Source organism: Elephas maximus, chromosome 19, assembly GCF_024166365.1.
Source record: "Elephas maximus indicus isolate mEleMax1 chromosome 19, mEleMax1 primary haplotype, whole genome shotgun sequence".
Lineage (NCBI taxonomy): Eukaryota > Metazoa > Chordata > Mammalia > Proboscidea > Elephantidae > Elephas > Elephas maximus.
The window spans coordinates 67,363,518-67,384,610 of NC_064837.1; the positions used below are offsets into that span (position 1 = coordinate 67,363,518).

Genomic DNA, 21,093 nt, shown 5'->3' on the forward strand with positions numbered 1-21,093 from the left:
TACTAGGAAAGTAGCGGGACTGGTACTGTCCTCGCCTGCCCTGCTGCCCTGAACCGGCCTCCCAGGTCCCCACCCGCGGGCCATGCCGGGTGCGCGTCTGCCCCTCGCGGAAGCCAGCGCGTGGCCACTCCCCTCACCCTCTTCCCACTCCCACCTGGCCGGCCCCGCTCCGCCCCGCCCGGACTCCCCACTGGACAGCTGCCTCCGGGGACGAACCTTTTGCGCCAGGGGGGTGTGGCACATGGCGCGGGGCCACGCAGGCGGCCTCTACCCTGGAACAGGTCCCAGGCGTGGCGGCTGCGCAGAGGCCGCGGGGGCGCGCCAGGGCTCGGCAGGAGGACCGGCGTGGGAGCGCGCACCCTCCCCGCAGGTGTCCGCATGCGTCCACCCGCCCGCCCGCCGGGCTCCGCAAGGTGCAGCGCGGCCCAGGGGCGAGGGCTCGGCGCGCACCTTGCCGGGACCCAGCTGGGGCGGTGCTGGGGCGGGGCCGCCTCCTGCTTCCCGCCCTCATCCCGCCCACCCCCGGCCCGGGATTAGCGACCTAGGAGCCGGCGCCCCGCGGCCTGGCCGCCACACTTTCCTGGTAGCGGCGGCCACGGCGGCACCATGAAGAAGTCGTACTCAGGTGGGCGCTGCGGCCGGCGTGGGGAGGGGCCGGTGTACCGGGACAAGTGCTTCTTACCTGAGCAAAGGCGACCGGGGTGGAGGGGTCGAGGCGCCCCGGGAGCGGATCGCACCCGGCCGCGGGGACCCGGCAGGCCGCTTGACTCCAGGCAGAGCTTGGCGCGCGGCGTGTTCGCGCCCTTCCAAGCTGACTCCCCACCCGCCCCCCGCGGTCGGGACCGAGACCTCCGGGCGGTGAGCTCCGACGAACTTGGCGTTCTCGTTCGCTCCAGGTCGCGGCTCCCGGACCGACAGTGCGCGGGAGCCCAGGCGCCTGGGCGGGCTGATACCGAGCGTGCCTGGGCCTCGCTCCGACCCTGGCTGAGGGTCCGGCCGCTGCCCGCCAGCCCTGTCTTGCCTTGGAGAGCACTGTCCTGAGTTCCAGGTGGCGGTCTCTTCTCTGCTCCGTCCTCTCCCCCAGGAGCACATGGGGTGCCCTTGCACCCTCCTGGAATCTTTGACTTTCCAGGCACCAAGGCCGGAGTGCTTTGGGTCCTGGTGCGTACATGGGTGTGTGTGTGTGTGTTGGGGTGGGGGGTCTGGGTGGAGGGGTTTCTTCGGGCTCAGCCCCCAGGGCTGGTGGTGGTCCAGAGCGCAGCGTCTTTCTTGAGATGAACTGTTATTCCATCTACCTAATCTTGTGTGGAAACCCTGGTGGTGTAGTGGTTAAGTGCTACAGCTGCTAACCAAGAGGCTGGCAGTTCAAATCCGCCAGGCAATCCTTGGAAACTCTATGGGGCAGTTCTACTCTGTCCTATAGGGTCGCTGAGTCGGAATCGACTCCACGGCAGTGGGTTTGGTTTCTTTGCTTAATCTTGTGTAGGAAGTTGGCCAAATGGGACCACCCAACAGAGCCGAGCTTGTCAACTGGCATCCTAACCCACTCTAGCAGGCCCCCTCTCTAGGCGGAGAAGGCCTGACCTGGCTCTCATGATGTGCTCAGGGTCCTTTATAAGCATTTTTCCCTGATATTCTGAAGGACCATTTCACAGGTGGGCAAACTGAGGTCCTGAGGCCAGGAGACTGCAGGGCAGATTAAGGGTGACCCAGATCTCCACCCCCTTTCTTTGTGGTTTTTCCTAAAGGGTCCTGGCAGGATCTTTTGTTGCCAGCCCCACAAACCTTTTGTGTTCCTCCACTTAGTCTATTTAGACATGATGTCTCCTGCCAAGGACCCATGAATTAATTTTTATTGGTAGGAGGACAGTATCGTGAAACTGAGTTGTAGCTGAACAGGCCATTTGGGGCATCCCCCTGTCTGTGGGCCGTTTTCAGTCTGCTCACACCTTCCACCTTCAGAAATAAAGAACGTCTCAAAGAGGATTGCCTGGGAACCTCTCACACAGCACCTGCCCATCGGGGTCAGTGACCGAGAATTCCAACTTTCACCCCTTGATTGGAGATTGCAAACCACAGGGCACCCTGTGGTTTGGACACCCTGAACCTGGCTTTCTCCCAACATCTGGCTGAGTTGAGATGATGGTGGGGGGGGAGGGGCCATCCAGGTGGCATAGGCTGAGTTTGGTGCTGGCCTTCCTCCCTCCCCAGCGTGCTCCAAATACTTGAGATGGTTGTGGGCATCCTGCCCACTGACCGCGGCTCTGCCCCTGGGAGCCCCAGCCTGTCTGGGGACTGCTGAGCGCGCATGTCCTTGGCTCCTTGTGCTTCGCCTCTCGCTGGTAGGTGTGGACAGCAGGCCGGTTGGGGTCCACCAGGTCATAGATCTCTGGCTTTTTGCTGGGGAGACTTTGGGACCCTCTGAAGCAGTTTGGGAGCCCTGGTGGCACAGGGGTTAAGCACTCAGCTGCTGACTGAAATGTCGGGCTTTCAAACCCAACCAGCAACTCCACTGGAGAAAGACCTGGTGATCTGCTTCTATAAAGGCTACAGCCTATAAACCCCTTTGGGGAAGTTCCGTTCTGTCCGGTAGGGTCACTTGAGTCAGAGTCGACTCGACGGCAACAGGTTTGAAACAGCCTGATGAGTTCAGAGGAAAGAAGACCATTGTCTGCCCTTTGCTCTCCTCCAGCTATTTTTTTTTTTTTTAATGCAATGAAACTTGTTGCAGTTGGTGGAAGTGGAGTTTATGGGGTGAGTAGGCACCAGCTCTTATAAAAGCAGCCTCCCTGCTTCCTGGTGTTTACCTAAAGGGGCGGGGCGAAAGGAGAACTTGGACCAGTCCCCTTTGTTCCGCTCCTGGCCATGGGCCAGGGCTCACTGGGTCACTCAGCTGCAGTTGTGTAGGGTCAGGCTGGGGGTGCTGAGCTGGGAGGGTGCTGAGCTGGGAGTTGTCCTTGACTTATCTGGGGGCTAGCCCTATCGGTGCCGGGAAGTTAGGAGAGCAGCAGGGATGCCAAACATCGTCCGCATGTCTGCAACCCCAGGATGACCAGAAAGGTTTTCATTTTTACCTGGATGCAGTGCAGGTGTTACTTCTGGATCTCTTTATAGGCTTGGAAATAAGTTGAGTGGTTATAATGCTGTTCCCAGTAGAGCTGGTCTGAGCGCTCCTGAGCCTCTGCAAAGAAGAAATTTTAAAATATATAAGTTTTGAGGAGATCCAGAGTGCCTTCGGTCTATATCCATTCATGGAAGGCACGTTATATTTTGGGCACGTAGAGGCACTTTGCTGGTGCAAACAGTTAACACACTCAAGGCTAACCAAAAATTTGGAGGTTCAAGTCCACTTGGAGGCACTTCGGAAGAAAGGCCTGGCCATCTACCCCTGAAAAATCAGCCATCGAAAACCCTGTGGAGCACTGTTCTACCCTGACACACATGGGGGCGCTGTTAGTCAGAGATGACTTGCTGGTAACTGGTGGTAGTGGTTTTTACATAGAACCGGGGCTGTGAAGGGTGAAAATATGATAAGGGATATATAGCAGCCCCCGCTTATCCACCGTTTTGCTTTCCAAGGTTTCAGTTACCTGCGGTCAGCTATGGTTTGAAAATGTTAAAAGAGTACATAGTGTGATGAAATCTCGCACCATTTCGCTCTGTCATTCACATGACATTTATTACAGTATATCGTTATACTTGTTCTATTGTATTATTAGCTATTGTTAATCTCTTATTGTGCCTAATTTATAAATTAAACTTTGTCCTAGGTGTGTATGTATAGGACAAATCATAGTATATATAGGGTTCGGTACTATCCACGGGTTCAGGCATGAGAGGTCTTGGAATGTATCCCCCAAGGATAAGGACGTGGAAACCCCTGGTGGCGTAGTGGTTAAGCCTCGGCTGCTTCCCAAAAGGTTAGCAGTTCAAATCTACTAGGCGCTCCTTGAAAACTAAGGGGCAGTTCTACTCTGTCCCATAGGGTCTCTATGAACTCGGAATTGACCTAACAGCAATGGGTTTGGTTTGTTTTTTTTTATACTGTACATAGTCCTTGTTTGCAGAGAACTTATACTCTAATAGGGGAGGCAGGGTATGGGTGAGACCCCAGCTTCATTAAAGCCCCTCCCTCCTGGTGGTACCAGTTCCCAAAGGCGGCAGAAATGCCCCTGGAGGAGGGAACGTGGGCCTGAGGGGTGGTTTCAGGGAGGAGGTGAGTTGGGACTGGGCCCTGGAGGGAAAAAGGACCAAGAGAACCCAGCACAGAGCAGAAGCAGTACCTGCAGGACTCTGGAGGTACTTGGGGACAGACCCTACCTGGCAGCTCCGGTGGAGCAGAGTTCACAGCAGTTTGCAGGCAGTGTGGGTCAGTGGTCAGAGTGTGGGCCAGGCCCCTGGAATTCAATCCCAGTCGGCCACTCCCTTGCTGTGGGGACAAGATACTTACTCTGTGTCTCAGTTGCCTTATTTGTTAATCAGAGACAATGCTGAGTTGTTACAAGGACTAAATGAGTCCATACACGGAAAGGTCTAGAAATACCTGTCGTGTAAAAAAAAAATAATAATTTTTTTTTTTTTTTAATGTGCTAGTGGATGTCCTCTTCATTGTTATCATCAACGGGGGGCAGGATGCGGGCTGTGTTACTGCCATCGTTGAGATGCCCTGTGAGCTTCTGGCGACCTCTGCTCACCCCTGCTCACCCCGGCTGGCTTGGAGGCTAGGAGCGTGGCCCAGGCTTTCTCCCCAGCCTCCGCGCCCCCCCGGCTGTCTAGTGTTCTGAGTCTCTGCGTACTCGTTCACTAGGTCATGTGGACCTTACCTTTCAGTGTCCCTGGCTCTCCTGGGGCCCATGAGTCACAGAATAGGGGGTCAAACTGTGTCTGTGTGTGCACTGGGCAATTATTCCGGGGATTCCTTGTGGTTTTGGAAGATTCCCAAAGGATACCTGGCCTACCAAAGGTTAAAAACCACTAGGGCACAGTGAGTTCTCCAAAGGCCTGGGGAGGGAGGTAGGCGCCCACCCCCAAGGCAGCTTCAAATGTGATGAAGTGTGTGTCTTGCCTGTGGTGACACATGGGCTCCCCCACCCCCAGCTCCCGAGGAGCTGACTTATGGGAAGGGAGAGGAAATGCACCCAGAGACCACTTCCCCATGAGTGAACCCCGGGGCAGCTGGGCGAGCCATGGGGAATGGCCTGGATGCAGCTCTTCCTCTTCTTCACCCTGCCTCTTGTCTCCTCCTGTCCAAGCCTGTTTGCTCTGGCTCATGTCGGGGCTGGGCAGGAGCAGCAGGGCCACCGTGTGCAGTGGCTCTGTGGGACTCATGCCTCGGCTGTGGCCGTTTTGGCCCCCGAGGCCCCCAGTCGTGGGTGACAGCAGGCTGGGCCTGGGTGCTGGCTTCGGCCGCCTGCCGCCCGCCTTCCCCACCCTGCTCTGCCCTTCCCGCTTACCCCACACCACAGTCACCTGCCGTCAGCATCTTCCCACCTGCCCAGAGGGGACTGAGAGCCAAGTGCAGCGCACCTGGCAGCACTTCAGAGTTTGAGACAGCCTCACCTTTCTCCTGGAACCCCCTCCACCCATTCAAGCCAGGATAGGTGCAGAGGGGACATTGGGGCTTCACTCCGGAGCATAGCTGGGATTCATTGTCCTGGGGGACGGTGGGAGGGATGGCCATGTGCTTGGAGGCCCCAGGTGGGTACCTGCAGAGCACTCACCTGAGGTCTCACCGACCCAATAGCGGGAAGGAGTCCCCACCCAACCAGGCTCCTCCGGTTGCCCTCCATTGAGACCCTCCTCCACACAGGCCCTGCGGTCCCACATCAATGGGACCTTGAGTTGGGTGGGACCCTGCTTCCGCTTCAGGTGTTTGCCCCTGGGCAGCCTTGCGTGGGTCCTGTCGTTTGCTTAAGATGCCGTCGATAAGGCAGGTCAGCACACCCCAGTTCAGGGGCCCAGCTGCCGATGAGCTACCATTCCTGGGCTGGGCTTGTTGAGGGGGTTCCAGAAAGAGGCCCCAGGCCTCAGGGTATGGGCACTGGGGTGAGGAGGGAGGTAACATGCTGGGTTTCCTCTGTTTGTTGGAGCTGTTACCTTGGAGACATTGTGGCTCCTGGCCACACGGGATTTACAGGGATCAGTGGGTACAGTGGAACCCCCAGGGATTGTACGGGCACACAGATTTCAGCTGTCCTGTCCTGAGTGACTCAGTCTCCTGGAAGGACCTGGGCCAGAGGTCACTGCCATCTGGAATCGCTGACCACACGGGGTCTGGTGGGGGCAGCGCCCTGGAGGTCAGACATGGGGCTATGGGGGTGCCCAAGCCTGTGGGGGCTCCAGGTGTCCCTGGAGAAGAGAGGTGCACCCCGTGCCAGGGGCTGGCCCCCCTTTCCCTGTTGGGACAGCTGAGCAGCAGTCTGGGCCCTGGGAACTGTGCCAGGGCTTGGCGTCAGCAGGCCTTGCCGAGCTGCGGGGTGCCTGTGCCCTAGCGTTCCTGGATTCAGTCATTCCTTCCAGAAACGTTTCCTGAGCACTGCGGGTGCCAGGCTCCGTGCTGCCCACCCAGCAGCCTTCAGCAGCAGTGCTGGGAGGCAGCCTGGCCCTGGGGCCTGGGGTGCAGTGTGACACTCTGTGCCAAGAGCCCCGTACCCCTCCACCTCATCTCCCTGTGCCCCGGGGTGGGGCTCACGTGCAGCCCACCCTGAAGGGGCCCGCGTGCCTGCTGCTGGAGAGGTGCTGGCTCCCGGGTGGGCGCTGTGCCCGTAAGGCCTCTGGAAAGCCTACACAAGTGCTCTTTGTTCTGCCGAATCTGACCTGGTTCTGCCGAGCTAGAGAGTGAGCGAGCGACTGTTGCAGCCCAGGGTGCCAAGGACAGGAAAGGGAGCCACGGCGGGAGTGTAAGCAGAGCCCAGCACCAGGTCCCAGGGCGCCAGGGACCCCACTGTGTCCCTGTCCCCCGGAGGTTTCAGCCAGGCCTACAGCACCTGTATATCAGGGTGAGATGAACCTCAGAATGGCCACTTTGGTGGAATGTGTGGCCCATGTCCCCAGGCCCCCCCGTTGAAAGTGCTGGTGGAGGTGCCAAGGTGGGTTGGGATACCTGCCTGTGTACTGACCCCCACCTGGAACTTAGGAGCCAGGGGCTGCAGAGGAGGCGCTGAGACAGGAGGGGCCGAGGCAGGAGACGCCAGCCTTCCTGACGTGAATCGGGCTTAGATCGGCTTCCATTCCTGCCACTCTGGACTTCATTGCCCCCTTTCTGGCCCCTGGAGAGGCCTCACCTCCAGCCAGGCTGCCGCAGGGACGTGCTGTGACCGGAACCCTGAGTCTGCATCTGCAAACCAGCGGGAGACGTCCTGAGGGCTGTACGCAGCCAAGCAGTGCCCCAAGTTCCTAGCCCTTTGGCCCAGTGGCTGGGCGTGTTGGGGCAGCAGCTGAAATGGGAGCAGCAGTGATTGTCTGCCCGGTGAGTGTGGCTTCCAGGAAGGGCCGGGCAGAGGCAGCTGGCAGGCCACCTCCGGGCTGGTATGCCATCAATCCGATCCCTGCATCCGGGGCCTTCACCGCTTTCCCGTAAATTATGGCTCCTGTTTCCATCCAGGGCGGGTCACTGCAGGGGATAACGCTTGGGTAACCCAAGCCACTTGGAAGTGGGTTAAACCCAGCCCCATCCTCCTTCAGCCTCTGCAAACCAGAGCCAAGCAAACGCGTTGCTGTCGATTTTGACTCATAGTGACCCCACACATTACAGACTAGAACTCTCCGGAGGTTGTCTTGGTTCTAACCTTTACAACATGTGCAGTCAAGTAGGTTACGACTCAGTGATGGAGGATCCCTTGAGGGTGCAACGGTCACATGCTCGGCTGCTAACCGAAAGGTCGGCGGTTCGTACCTACCCAGCGGCTCTGTGGGAGAAAGAGCTGGTGATCTGCTCCGGTGAAGATTACAGTCTAGGAAACCCTGTGGGGCAGCTCTACTCTGTCACCTGGGGTTGCTGTGAGTCGGAAGTGACTCAGTGGCACACGACAACAATAATCTTTATGGAAGTAAATCGCCAGGCCTTTCTTTCACAGCGCTGTGGGTGTGTTTGAACCAACAACTTTTAGGTTAGCAGCTGATCGCAACCACTTGCGCCCCCCAGGGACCTCCAGACAGGCTTGGGGGATGGTTTGCAAAACCTGGTAATATATGTGTGACTTTGGCTCTGTAGCCACAAGCACCAAAGTGTGTGTGGGGAGGGGGGCGGGGGGGGAGAGGTGTTGGATTATTATTAGAGGTGAGCCCTAATCCATCGTAGACAGTGTGGGGGAACCAGGCAGGGGAACAGCAGCCACGACCGTTCCCCACATGAAGCCAGTGCTCGCGGCGGCAGCTGGTGTCAGGGGCTGGGGAGGAGGAGGCAGGCTCTGGCCAAGGCTGGCATCGCACTGCTGTCAGCGATAGGGCCCTAGGTGTGGCCAAACCGCAGTCATTGGAATGAGTCATTCTGGATGGCAGAGCCTTCCTGGTAGCTGGGGGCGTTAACACTTTAACTGCCAGGCCTTTGCATTAAAGGAAAGCTTTTTGTTTCTTTTAAAGGAAAACTTTCTAAAATATGGTGTATATCTATTCTTTCTTTTCTGCTTTTTTGTTTTGTTTTGTTTTTTGGTAGTGATGGTTCATTTTCTTTATGACTTATGGCCCAAACACCGTGAACAGGAAATTAAAAGGAAAAGCTCTTAGTCGCGTGGGTAGTAACATTTCTATGTTCCCTTCAGAGCTTGTTCCTACACGTACCAGACGCGGCGTTTGATTTCATTATCAAAGGGATGTATCATACTTGCACAGAGTAGCAGGCTCCCCATACAAGCCATTTTTAATTCTGCTCTTTCTACTTAAAATCATGTCTCTGTGCATGGATTTCACAATTATAACTTGAAAGGTTTTTCATGGGGGTGTTCCATCATTTATTTAATCATCCCTTACCTTCTTAAGGAGCTCTGGTGATGCACTGGTTAAGTGCTTGGCTGCCAACCAAAAGGTCAGTGGTTCGAACCCACCAGCCACTCCTCAGGAGAAAGATGTGACAGTCTGCCTCCATACAGATTTACAGCCTTGTAAACACTATGGGGCAGCTCTACATGGTCGTGTGGGTTCACTGTGAGTCGGAATCGACTCGACAGCACACGACAACGATTAGCTTTTCTCTTTTTTTGTAATTCTGCTTTAGGTGCAAGTTTACAGCTCAAGTGAGTTTCCCAAACAAAAATTTATATACATTTTGTTATGTGACCCTAGTTCCTCTTAATATAACAGTACACTCCCCCTTTCCACCCCGGGTTTCCCGTGTCCATTCAACCAGCTCCCATCCCTTTCTGCCTTCTCACCCCGCCTCTGGACAGGAGCTGCCCACTTAGTTTCCTGTATCTACTTGAACTGAGAAGCACACTCTTCAGGAGTATCATTTTATGTTTTATAGTTAAGTCTAATCTTTGTCCGAAGAGTTGGCTTCGGGAATGGTTTTAGTTCTGAGTTAACAGAGAGCCTGGGGGCCACGTCTTCTGGGGCTCCTCTAGTCTCAGTCAGGCTATTAAGTCTGATCTTTTTACTAGAATTTGAGTTCTGCACCCCACTTTTCTCCTGCTCTGTCAGGGACTCTGTTGTGTTCCCTGTCAGGGCGGTCATTGGTGGTAGCCAGGCACCATCTAGTTCTTCTGGCCTCAGGCTGATGGAGTCCCTGGTTTATGCAGTCCTTTTGTCTCTTGGGCTAATATTTTTCTTGTGTCTTTGGTGTTCTTCATTCTTCTTTGCTCCAGGTGGGTTGGGACCAATTGATGCTTCTTAGATGGCTACTCGCAAGCTTTTAAGACTCCAGATGCCACGCACTAAAGTGGGATGCAGAACATTTTCTTAATAAAATTTGTTATGCCAGTTAACCTGATGTCCCCTGAAACCATGGTCCCCAGACCCTCTCCCATGATACTCTGTCCCTCAAAGTGTTTGGTTGTGTTCAGGAAACTTTTTAGCTTTTGGTTTAGTCCAGCTGTGCTGACTCCCCCTGGATTGTGTGTTGTCCTTGCCTTTACCTAAAATAATTCTTATATACGATCTACTTAGTGAATTTCCCTCTCCCTCCATCCCCACCCTTGTAACCACCAAAGAAGGTTTTCTTCTGTGTTTAAATCTTTTCTTGAGTTCTTACAATAGCAGTCTCATACAATATTTGTCCTTTTGCGACTAATTTCACTCAGCATAATGCCTTCCAGATTCATCCACGTCGCGAGATATTTCTTGGATTTGTCATTGTTCTCTATCATTGCATAGTATTCCATTGTGTGAATATACCATAATTTGTTTATCCATTCGTCCGTTGATGAGTACCTAGGTTGTTTCCATCTTTTTGCTGTTGTGAACAGTGCTGCAGTGAACACAGATGTGCATATATCTATTCGTGTGATGGCTCTTATTTCTCTAGGATATGTTCCAAGGAGTGGGATTGCTGGATCGTATGGTACTTCTATTTCTAGGCTTTTAAGGAAGCACCAAATCAATTTCCCCAGTGGTTGTACCATTTTACATTCTCACCAGCAGTATATAAGTGTCCCAGTTTCTCCACAACCTCTCCAACATTTACTATTATGTGTTTTTTGGAGTAATGCCAGCCTTGTTAGGGTGAGATGGTATTTCATTGTAGTTTTGATTTGCGTTTCTGTAATAGCTAATGATCGCGAGCATTTCCTCATGTATCTGTTCGCTGCTTGAATGTCTTCTTTGTGAAGTGCCTGTTCACAGCCTTTGCCCATTTTTTATTTGGCTTATTTGTCTTTTTGTTGTTGAGGTGTTGCAGTATCTTGTAGATTTTAGAGATTAGACCTTGATCGGATATGTTGTAGCCCCAATTTTTTTCCCAGTCTGTAGGTTGTGTCTTTATCCTTTCGGTGAAGTCTTTTGATGAGCCTAAGTGTTTGATTTTTAGGAGCTCCTAGAATCTAGTTTCTCTTCGGGTGTTTGTACATTGTTAGTTATGGTTTGTATTCTGTTTATGCCATGTATTAGGGCTCCTAGCATTGTCCCTATTTTTTCTTCCATGATCTTTATTGTTTTAGATTTTCTACTTAGGTTTTCGATCCGTTTTGAGTTAGTTTTCATGCATGGCGTGAGGTATGAGTCTTGTTTCTTTTTTTGCAGGTGGATATCTGGTTATGCCAGCACTATTTGTTAAACAGAGTGTCTTTTCCCCATTTAACAGACTTTGGGCCTTTGTCAAATATCAGCTACTCATTGGTGGATGAATTTATGTCTGGATTCTCAGTTCCGTTCCGTTGGCCTATATATCTGTTGTTATACTGATACCAGACTGTTTTGACTATGGTGGTGGTATAATAGGTTCTAAAATCAGGTAGTGTGAGGCCTGCCACTTTGTTCTTCTTCAGTAATGCTTTACTTATCCAGGGCCTCTTTCCTTTCCATATGACGTTTGTGATTTGTTTCTCTGTCTCATTAAAAATGTCATTGGAATTTGGATCAGAATTGCATTGTATCTGTAGATCACTTTGGGTAGAATTGACATTTTCACAATTTTGAGTCTTCCTATCCATGAGCAAGGAACGTATTTCCACTTAGGCAGGTCTCTACTGGTTTCTTGCAGTAGTGTCTTGTAGTTTTCTTTGTATAGGTCTCTTATGTCTCTGGTTAGATTTATTCTTAAGTATTTTATTTTCTTTGGGGCCATTGTAAATGGCATTTGTTTGTTGATTTCCTCTTTGTTGGTGTAGAGGAATCTGACTGATTTTTGTATGTTTATCTTGTATCCTGATAATCTGCTGAAGTCTTCTATTAGTTCCAATAGTTTTCTTTGGGGTTTCCTGTGTATAAGGTCATATTATCTGCAGATAGGGATACTTTTATTTCTTCTTTACCAGTTTGGATGCCCTTTATTTCTTTTTCTACCCTAATAGCTCTGGCTAGGACATCCAGCACGATGTTAAATAAGAATGGTGATAAAGGGCACCCTTGCCTGGTTCCCTTTCTCAAGAGGAATGCTTTCAGACTCTCTCCATGTAGGATGATGTTGGCTGTTGGCTTTGTATAAATGCCCTTTATTATGTTGAGGAATTTCCCTTCTATTCTTGTTTTGCTGAGAGCTTTTATCATGAATGGGTGTTGGACTTTGTCAAATGCTTTTTCTGCATCAATTGATAAGATCCTGTGGTTCTTATCTTTTGTCTTATTTATGTGATGGATTACATTGATTGTTTTTCTAATGTTGAACCATCCCTGCATACCTGGTATGAATTCCACTTGGTCATGGTGAATCATTTTTTTGATATGTTGTTGAATTCTATTGGCTAGAATTTTGTTGAGGATTTTTGCATCTATGTTCATGATGGATATTGGTCTGTAGTTTTCTTTTCTGTGGTATCTTTACCTGGTTTTGGTATCAGGGTTATGCTGGCCTCATAGAATGAGTTCAGGAGTATTCCGTTGTTTTCTTTGCTCTGAAATACCTTTAGTAGTGCTGGTGTTAAGTCTTCTTGAAAATTTGGTAGGATTCTCCAGTGAAGCCGTCAGGGCCAGGGCTTTTTTGTTGTTATTGTTGAAAGTTTTTTAATTACCTCTTCAATCTCTTCTTTTGTTACAGGTTTATTTAGTTGTTCTACCTGTTTGTGTTAGTTAGTAGGTAGTGTGTTTCAAGAAATTAGTTCATTTCCTCTAGGCTTTCAAATTTGTTGGAATACAATTTTTCATAATATTCTCTTATGCTTCTTTTAATTTCAGTTGGGTCTGTTGTGATATCACTTATCTCATTTCTTATTTGGGTTATTTGCTTCCTCTCCTGTTTTTCATTTGTCAGTTTGGCCAATGGTTAATCAATTTTGTGGATCTTTTCCAAGAACCAGCTTTTGGTCTTGTTAACTCAATTGTTTTTCTATTCTCTATTTAATTAATTTCTGCTCTAATTTTTATTATTTCCTTTCTTCTGGTTGCCTTGGGCTCCCTTTGCTGCTCTCTTTCTATTTGTTCAAGTTGTAGGGTTAATGTTTTGATTTTGGCTCTTCTTTTTGGATGTGTACATTTATTGCTGTAAATTGACCTCTGAGCACTGCATTTGCTGTGTCCCAAAGGTTCAGGTAGGATGTATTTTCATTCTTATTTGAGTCTGTGAGTTCTTCCTTAATTTCTTCTATAACCCAGGAGCTTTTGAGCAAGGTGTTGTTCAGTTTCCATGTATTTGATTTTTTTTCCTTGCTTTTTCTGTTGTTGATTTCTACCGTTATGGCTTTATGGTGAGAAAAGATGCTTTGTAATATTTCAATGTTTTGGATTCTGTTAAGGCTTGCTTTGTGGCCTAATATGTGGTCTATTCTGGAGAATGTTCCATGTGCATTGGAAGAGAAAGTATGCTTGGCTGCTGTTGAGTGTAGTGTTCTGTATATGTCTATGAGATCAAGTTGGTTGATTATGGCATTTAGATCTTCTGTGTCTTTATTGAACTTCTTTCTGGATGTTCTATCCTTCACTGAAAGTGGTGTGTTGAAGTCTCCTACTATTACTGTGGAGCTGTCTTTTTCTCTTTTCAATGCTGTTAGAGTTTGTTTTATGTATTTTAGAGCCCTATCCTTGGATGTGTAAATATTTATTATGGCTATGTCCTCATGGTGTATTGATCTTTTAATCATTATGTAGTGCCCTTCCTTATCCTTTGTGGTCGGTTTTGCTTTAAAGCCTATTTTAAGTCAGAGATTGTTATTGCCACTCCTGTTCTTTTTTGATTGTTGTTTGCCTGATATATATTTTTCCATCCTTTGAGTTTTGGTTTGTTTGTGTCTTTGAGTCTAAGGTATGTCTCTTGTAGGCAGAGTATAGATGGATCGTGTTTTTTTATCCATTCTGCCACTGTCTTTATTGGTGCATTTAGCCCATTTATATTCAGCATAATTATTGATAGGTACGAGTTTAGTGCTGTCATTTTGATGTCTTTTTTTTGTGCTGTTGACAATTTCTTTGTTCCACTTAATTTTCTGTGCTGAGTCGTTTTTGTTTATGTATTTTTTTCATCTTCATTGTTGTTGATTTTATATTTGCTGAGTCTTTGTTTTTCTTTATATTTTGATGTGTAGGACTGTTAGTTTCCTTTGTGGTTACCTTAATATTTACCTCTATTTTCTAAGTCTAAACCAATCTTTTATTTCTTGATATCGCCTTGACTTCCTCTCCACATGAAAGTTCTATGACGACATTATTTAGCCCCTCTTTTTGTTTTAATGTTGTCATATTTTACATGTTGACGTCTCTGCTTCTGTGTTTTCAGTGTTTTATCTTTGATTTATTTTGCGACTTCTGGGTTGATATCTGGTTGTTCTGTCCTGTGTTCTAGTCTTGGGTTGTTACCTGATGTTACTGATTTTCTAATCAGATGACTCCCTTTAGTATTTCTTGTAATTTTGGTTTGATTTTTGCAAATTACCCTAACTTCTGTTTATCTGGATATGCCCTAATTTCGCTCTCATATTTGAGAGAGAGTTTTGCTGGGTATGTAATTCTTGGCTGGCAATTTTTTCCTTCAAGGCTTTATATATGTCATCCCATTACCTTCTTGCCTGCATGGTTTCTTCTGAGAAATCAGAGCTGAATCTTATTGACTCTTCATTGTAGATGACTTTTTGTTTATACCTAGCTGCTCTTAAAATTCTCTCTTTATCTTTCATTTTGGCAGGTTTGATTATAACATGTCTTGGTGACTTCCTTTTGGGATCTACCCTGTGTAGGGTTCTGTGAGCTTCTTGGATAGATATCTTCTCATCTTTCACAATATCAGGGGAGTTTTCTTCCAACAAATTGTCAACAATTCTCTCTGTATTTTCAGTTATCCCCTTTCCCCCTCCCCCCCCATCCTGGTACTTCAATCACTCACAGGTTAGTCCTCTTGATAGAGTCCCGTGTAATTCTTAGGGTTTCTTCATTTTTAAAAAATTCTTTTATCTGATTTTTCCTCAAATAAATTGGTGTCAAGTGGTTTATCTTCAGTCTCACTGATTCCATTGCCTCAGGTCTGCTCCTGTGAGTTTCTATTAAATTCTCTTTCTGAAATTTTATTGTTCATCTTTTGGATATCTGTGTGCTGTCTTTGTGGATTTTTGCAGCCTGTTAAATTTGTCATCATGGTTTTGTATAACCTTCTTAAGTTCCTCTGTTGCTCTGTCTGTGTGTTCCTTGGCTTGGTCTGCGATTTGCCTGATCTCTTAAAGAGCTCTGTATATTTATCTTTTGAATTTTACCTCTGATAATTCCAAGAAGTTATCTTCCTCCAGGAGGTTCCTTGATTCTTTCTTTTGGTCACCCCCTTAAGCTTTCATGGTCTGCCTCTTTATGGGATTTGATATTGACTGTTGTCTCTGAGCCATCAATAAGTTATTATATGTTTTTTAATTTTATGTTTGCTTACTGTGTCCTAGCTTCTTGTTTTGTTTTGTTTTTATATCCCAAATAGGCTGGTGATGTGAGCTACTTTGATTATTTGTGTTTTTGAAGCTCTCACGTCCTGTCACCAGGTGGTTAGAACTGCTACTAGGAGGCAGTTTACTTTTCTTGTGTGGATTCAGCTCAGGTGTCCAGGTTGTCAATTATCGAGTGTGTTGTGTAGTCTCTCACTTACAGTCCTAAATGGGCAGGGGTGATTGGAGTAGGCACAGGTATCTGGCTGCAGTAGGGGGTTATATGCTGAGCAAGGTAGGGGGCTGATGGCTGCCCCTGAGTGCCTGGGTAGAAGTGGTGTCCCTGTTTCCTAAAGCACATAGGTGAGTGGGTTTTGCAGCCAGACTTTGGGTACCCAATGCTGTTGGCTGTAAGGACTGGGAAAAAAAAAAAAAAGACTGGGAGGCACCACTTATTCTCAGAACCCCGATGCAGGTGGCTAGGTGAAGTGGGTGTAGCCACCAGTCCTCAGGCCCCTGATGTGGGTAGGTGAGGACCCTGCTTAATGGGCAGGGTGGTGGTGTCAGATGTCATGAATCTTCCACTCCTCTGTAGCTGTTGCAGTTGAAAATAGGCTTCAGGTATATACCCTGTTTTACTGTGCTAATGAGGGCCTATGCTGTTGAAATGGGCCCACACAGGTCTAGGCAGGGGTGAAAGGCATTCAAAGTCTGTGGACCCCTTATGCCTGTGCCTAGGCAAAGGGCTGTGCATACCCTGAGTTCCTGGCTTAGGGAAGCTGGCAGATTATTTTTTCCCATTTGCTAATTTGTTACCTTTCCAAAACCAGGAGAATGATTGGGGGTGTAGGACAGGTCCTACTTCTGGCCCAGGGGCCACAGCAATCGCTGAAGCCAGACTGAGACCTGGAGCAGAGCGGGGAGAGGTACTGGAGCGGAGGAGAGAGGTACTTCCCAGGGCGGTGGAGCGGTAGGAGCATTTTTTAATCCCTTGCAGTAGGTTAGACTCTTGCTTAAGCATAACAACGTTTGTAAGTACGTCTCAGGACCAGGCAGTGTTTCGTTCTGTTGTGCATAGGGTCGCTATGAGTCAGAACCAACTCGATGACACCTAACAAGAACAACAACTTACCTTTTGCCAGTTCAGCACCACTTCTCCCTGCTTCCAGAGGCTTGAGCGGATCCTCCACTGCTCAGTTTCTCCCGATGTGGAAAATGCGTCCTAAGTGCTACTGCTTGCCTCGGCCTGCGTGCGCCGGCTGATCCAGCCTGAAGGGTTCAGGCCAGGTCAGGTCTGGAAAGTCCTCACAGCTTCTGAACTGTCTCTCTCTCCCTGCTGCTCAGTCTGACTCCTCAGCTTTGTCTTTGATGTTTAGGGCTCCTAGATTGTCATGTATAATCGATTTGCTTGTTTTTTCAGGTCTTTGTTGTAAGAGGGTCCACAGGAAGCATCTGACTACTCTGCCATCTTGGCCCTGCCTCCTCAACCAGCTTTCTTAACCTGTCTATAAACACTGGCCCTCTTCCTTGGTGGTGTGGGCCCATGACCCTAAGCAGAGGGTGCAGGGCTGAGCTGAAGCTGTTCTAGTAGCCCTGCTTGTAGCTGGACAACAACTAGCAATAATGTTTTTTTTTTATACATGGTAGGAGCCCAGATGGCGCAGTGGTTAAGAGTTTGGCTGTTAACCAAAAGGTCGGCAGTTCAAATCCACCAGCCGCTCCTCGGAAACCCTGTGGGGCAGTTCTGCTCTGTCCTATAGGGTTGCTATGAGTCGGAATCGACTCGATGGCAATGGGTTTGGTTTTTTTTAATACATGGGAGGAGCCTTGGTGGTGCAGTGGTTAAGAGCTTGGCTGTTAACCAAAACGTTGGCAGTTCGAATCCACTAGCCGCTCCTTGGAAACTCTACGGGGCAGTTCTACTCTGACCTATAGGGTTGCTATGAGTCGGAACCGACTTGACTGCAGCTGGTATACGTGGAAGTAACTGTGAACTATATACACATGACCCAGCTAAATCCAAACTGAGTATCTTTGCAATTCAACTTTTCCGTAGCAGGAGCCCGGCACGGTGTATGTGAGGTAATACGTCCTCAACAGACGGTAGCTGCTGCTGTCAGGATTACTCCACATTAAATACGAGGGGTAATGCAGTTACCATGCCTTGCATTTACCGCAGTTTGATGACATCAGCCTACTGCCCTGGGGGACCAATTCCCACGAGCCAAGTTTACAAAAACGTGACAACCAGAAAGTCAATGTCCCGAGCACTGAGCTGCTTAGCGGACTGGATTAGCTGTCCATGGGCCGGGGCACTTTTGTCCCAGGAGAAACGACTACTTGGGAAGCAAGTCAACAGCAGAAGGAGGCTTGTGGAGCACAGTGCTGGGTTATCCTAGGATGTCATCCCGACCACCTGGAATGCCTTCTCCACCACAGCTGCCCACAGGTAGTTCCGAGGTGCTGCGCCTCACGGTGCAGGCAGACATGGGCGGTTTCCTCTTAGGTTCTTGCAGCCGCACCCACCCACCTGGGCCACGTTGTCTTTCCTTAGAGCAGAGTTTTCTTCCTGGGGTCAGCAGGCCACTGGGGGTGTGTGGAGGAGTCTCAAGGAGCCTGGGACCCCAAGAGGGATGCTGGTCACAGTAAGAAGCCCTGAGTGGGTGGGGCCGCCCTGATCTGTCTACTCTGGCTTATCAACTCCATGCTCTCCTTTCTAGATGTTTCTTCCTTTCATTCATCGCTGCCCCTTCCTCTTCCAGTTTGGGTGCTGTGGGGTGACGTGGAGTCCGACACACAGGCTGGGCTGGAAAGTTAGTCACCCAGCTCTGCACCAATTGCTGCGGAGGTGGCTCCAGCTCATGGCAACCCCGCCCACATGGATCAGAGTAGAACTGTGCTCCACAGGGTTTTCAAGGGCTGATTTTTCAGAAGTCAATCACCAGGCCTTTCTTCCAAGGTACCTCTGGGTGGACTCAAACCACCAACCTTTTGTTTAGAAGCCAAGTGCATGAACCCTTTGCACCAGCCAGGGATGCCCATCCTGTCCGAGGTTCCTGGTGATCCCCGTATCCTCCTGTTGTTGTGAGATTCTCAGACTGAGAGACTGAGAAGGTGTCAGCTCTGGGCTGACTCTTAGCACTTGGTTTTGGACTTTTTGTAGCTGTTGTTGGTCCCTCTTGGCATGTAAAGCCGAGGCTGGAGAACAGGGGGTGCCTGCCCAAGGCCACCAGCTCGTGAGCCTTTGTAGCTGGATGGGTCGCTGCTTCTTACAAGAGCTGGGTGGGCTAGAAGTGCCCCTTCACAGTACTGGGGGGTGGGGGGGTGCCGGTCAGGGCGAGGAGCCAGAGAAGGGAGTAGAAGCCCTGGCTTCAATATCAAGGGCTTTGCCGAAAACGAAACCTCCTGCAGGTTGTTATCTTCCAGGGCAAAAGGCTTTCTTCCCTTGCCGGTGAAGGTGGTGAGGTTGACACTGGCACGCAGGCCCCGGCCATCAGCCTCAGGGATGCGGAGGGTTGCCTGGTGCTGGGGACATGGGGTGTGGCCAGGAAGGTCTCCTCTCACCTCCGCACCTCACACACCTGACAGGTACACACCTCAAACTTGGTTTCCACTGTGGCCTCGCCCAGGGCAGAGGGCAGGAGAGGAGGGAGGCAACCCGCTATCTCCTTATCTCGGCTCCTCTGAAGATAAGCCACAAGTATTTTGGTTTTCAGAGATAAGCCTGGAATTTGACTCTTCACTCCCACCTGACACCCTTGACTTTGATCCAACCCTTCACAGCTTCTGTGAGCCAAGTGTGGAAGAAGGTGAGGTCAAGGCTGGGTCCTGAGCCCACCCTCCATGCCTGCACAGAGGAGGAAGGGGCCTCCAGGGGAAAGGCAAGGCTGCTCCTGGCCAAGGGTCACTGCGACCCTCCCGGTTCTTTACTGAGAGGCTCCCTCATGAGTTCTAAGGAAAAGTTGGGAACTGATTCTTTTCTCTAGGTAGGCTTTTACGATTATTCAAAATAGATCTTCACGCAGGGGGGTTTCACAGCACCTCTTCCTGCAAAGCCCCTTTAGAGGAAATGTGGCATTTTACCTGGAGGGAGGACTTCCCTGCCCCCATTCATTATCAGCCAAAACCAAATAAAAACCAAACCTTTTGCCCGTCAAGTTCATTCCCACTCACAGCGACCCTGTAGGACAGAGGAGAACTGCCGTGTTGTAGGTTTTCCAAGGCTGTAATCTTTACGGAAGCAGCCTGCCACCCACATCTCTTTCCCATGGAGTGGCTGGTAGGTTCGAACCACTGACGTTTTGGTTAGCAGCTGACCGCTTAACTGTTTCGACACCAAGGCGCCTTCAAGCACTAAAATAAGATGGAGGGGAAGGTGTGTCGCCGTCCTGAGGGACAGCCCAGTTCCTACTCTGCTCCTGCCCCTCCACCCCAGGGGTTAAAGTGCCTGGGATGTTGGAGCCCTTCTGGGGTTGTGAGTGGGAACCGTGGCTCAGCCTTCCAGAAAGGGTCTGAAATGACCCAATGACGAGAGAGCAGGTGTGGTGCATGGCTCTGTGGTTGTAATAAGGATGATACTAATGACAGCGGTGAGACATAAAGTCAGAGATTCTGTTTTGATTCTCAGTGGCTGTTTAACCATTTCAACCTTGTAATTTACTGGGTTCCGTGGGAAGAAAAAAATAAGAGGGCTCCATGCCGACTGTACTCTTACTCTCTCCTCTCCAGCTTAGCCAAATTATATGCACAGGGAAAAACCCACTAGCTAGGTGTCTGGGCATCTGTCTGCAAGGCTGCTGTGTTCAGGTGGGGTTGCAGCTGGCAGGCTTGTGGGGAAGACCCACCAGCTAGTTTACCTGGAAGGATTCCCCTGCCTGCTGGGAAGCGCTCCCACCAGGCCTGCAGCCATGGCTGCATGATCCCAAAGCTCGTCCTACCAGGAGACCACTTCACAGGTTATCTATCCCAGGTCCCTTCTCCAGCCTCGGTCATCCTCCTTCTCTTGAGGACCAGGGAGGCTCTTCTCTGGTCATCTTCCATCCTGTTTTTGAAATCTGCGCTCTCTTTCTGTTCCGGACACTGGCCGACGGAAGTCCCCGGTTGGTCACCCTCTGCTGCCTTTTGCCCAGTCTCACCTAAAGCATGTTTTAATCTTGTGGCCTTGGCATATTACATCTTAATGATGTTTGCCACTGGCCTGAGGTCTGTTAATATTTACACAATGGCCTCTGCCCTGGCCTAGGTGAGCATGAATGCCAGGTGGGGAGGTTCTGGAGCGGCCAGGCTTGGGGATCACCAACATTCTGAGCTTCCCAAGTCCAGACTTCTTTCTGGATCAAGGGAACCACCCAACTGCCTCTAATGTACACTCCCTCCCTGGAGGGCTTGGGCCATTTTTGACTCCCCTGATTTGGGAGATATGGAACCCTGGTGGCATGGTGGTTAAGAGCTCGGCTGCTAAGCAAAAGGTCAGCAGTTCAAATCCACCAGGTACTCCTTGGAAACCCTATGGGGCAGTTGTCCTTTGTCCTATAGGGCTGCTAGGAGTCGGAGTGGACTCGATGGCGATGGGTTTGGTTTTTGACTTTCGATTTGGGAGGGAGCTGAGTAGAAGTCCTAGCGGCCTTTCTTGGGGGTTAGCAGTGTCCTTGTCTGGGTTTATAACTTACATTTTGTT

The 21,093-nt window shown here is 49.9% G+C and overlaps 1 protein-coding gene across 1 annotated transcript in view; it reads left to right on the forward strand.

The window, feature by feature from the left end:
* The first annotated feature begins 524 nt into the window (after window positions 1-524).
* Window positions 525-21,093, forward strand: part of SEPTIN9 (septin 9) — a 201,174-nt gene continuing 180,605 nt past the window's right edge. Inside the window, exon 1 of the mRNA XM_049861414.1 lies at window positions 525-625. Coding sequence (XP_049717371.1) covers window positions 607-625 — 19 coding nt within the window. The 5' untranslated portion in view covers window positions 525-606. The remainder of the gene's footprint in view (window positions 626-21,093) is intronic.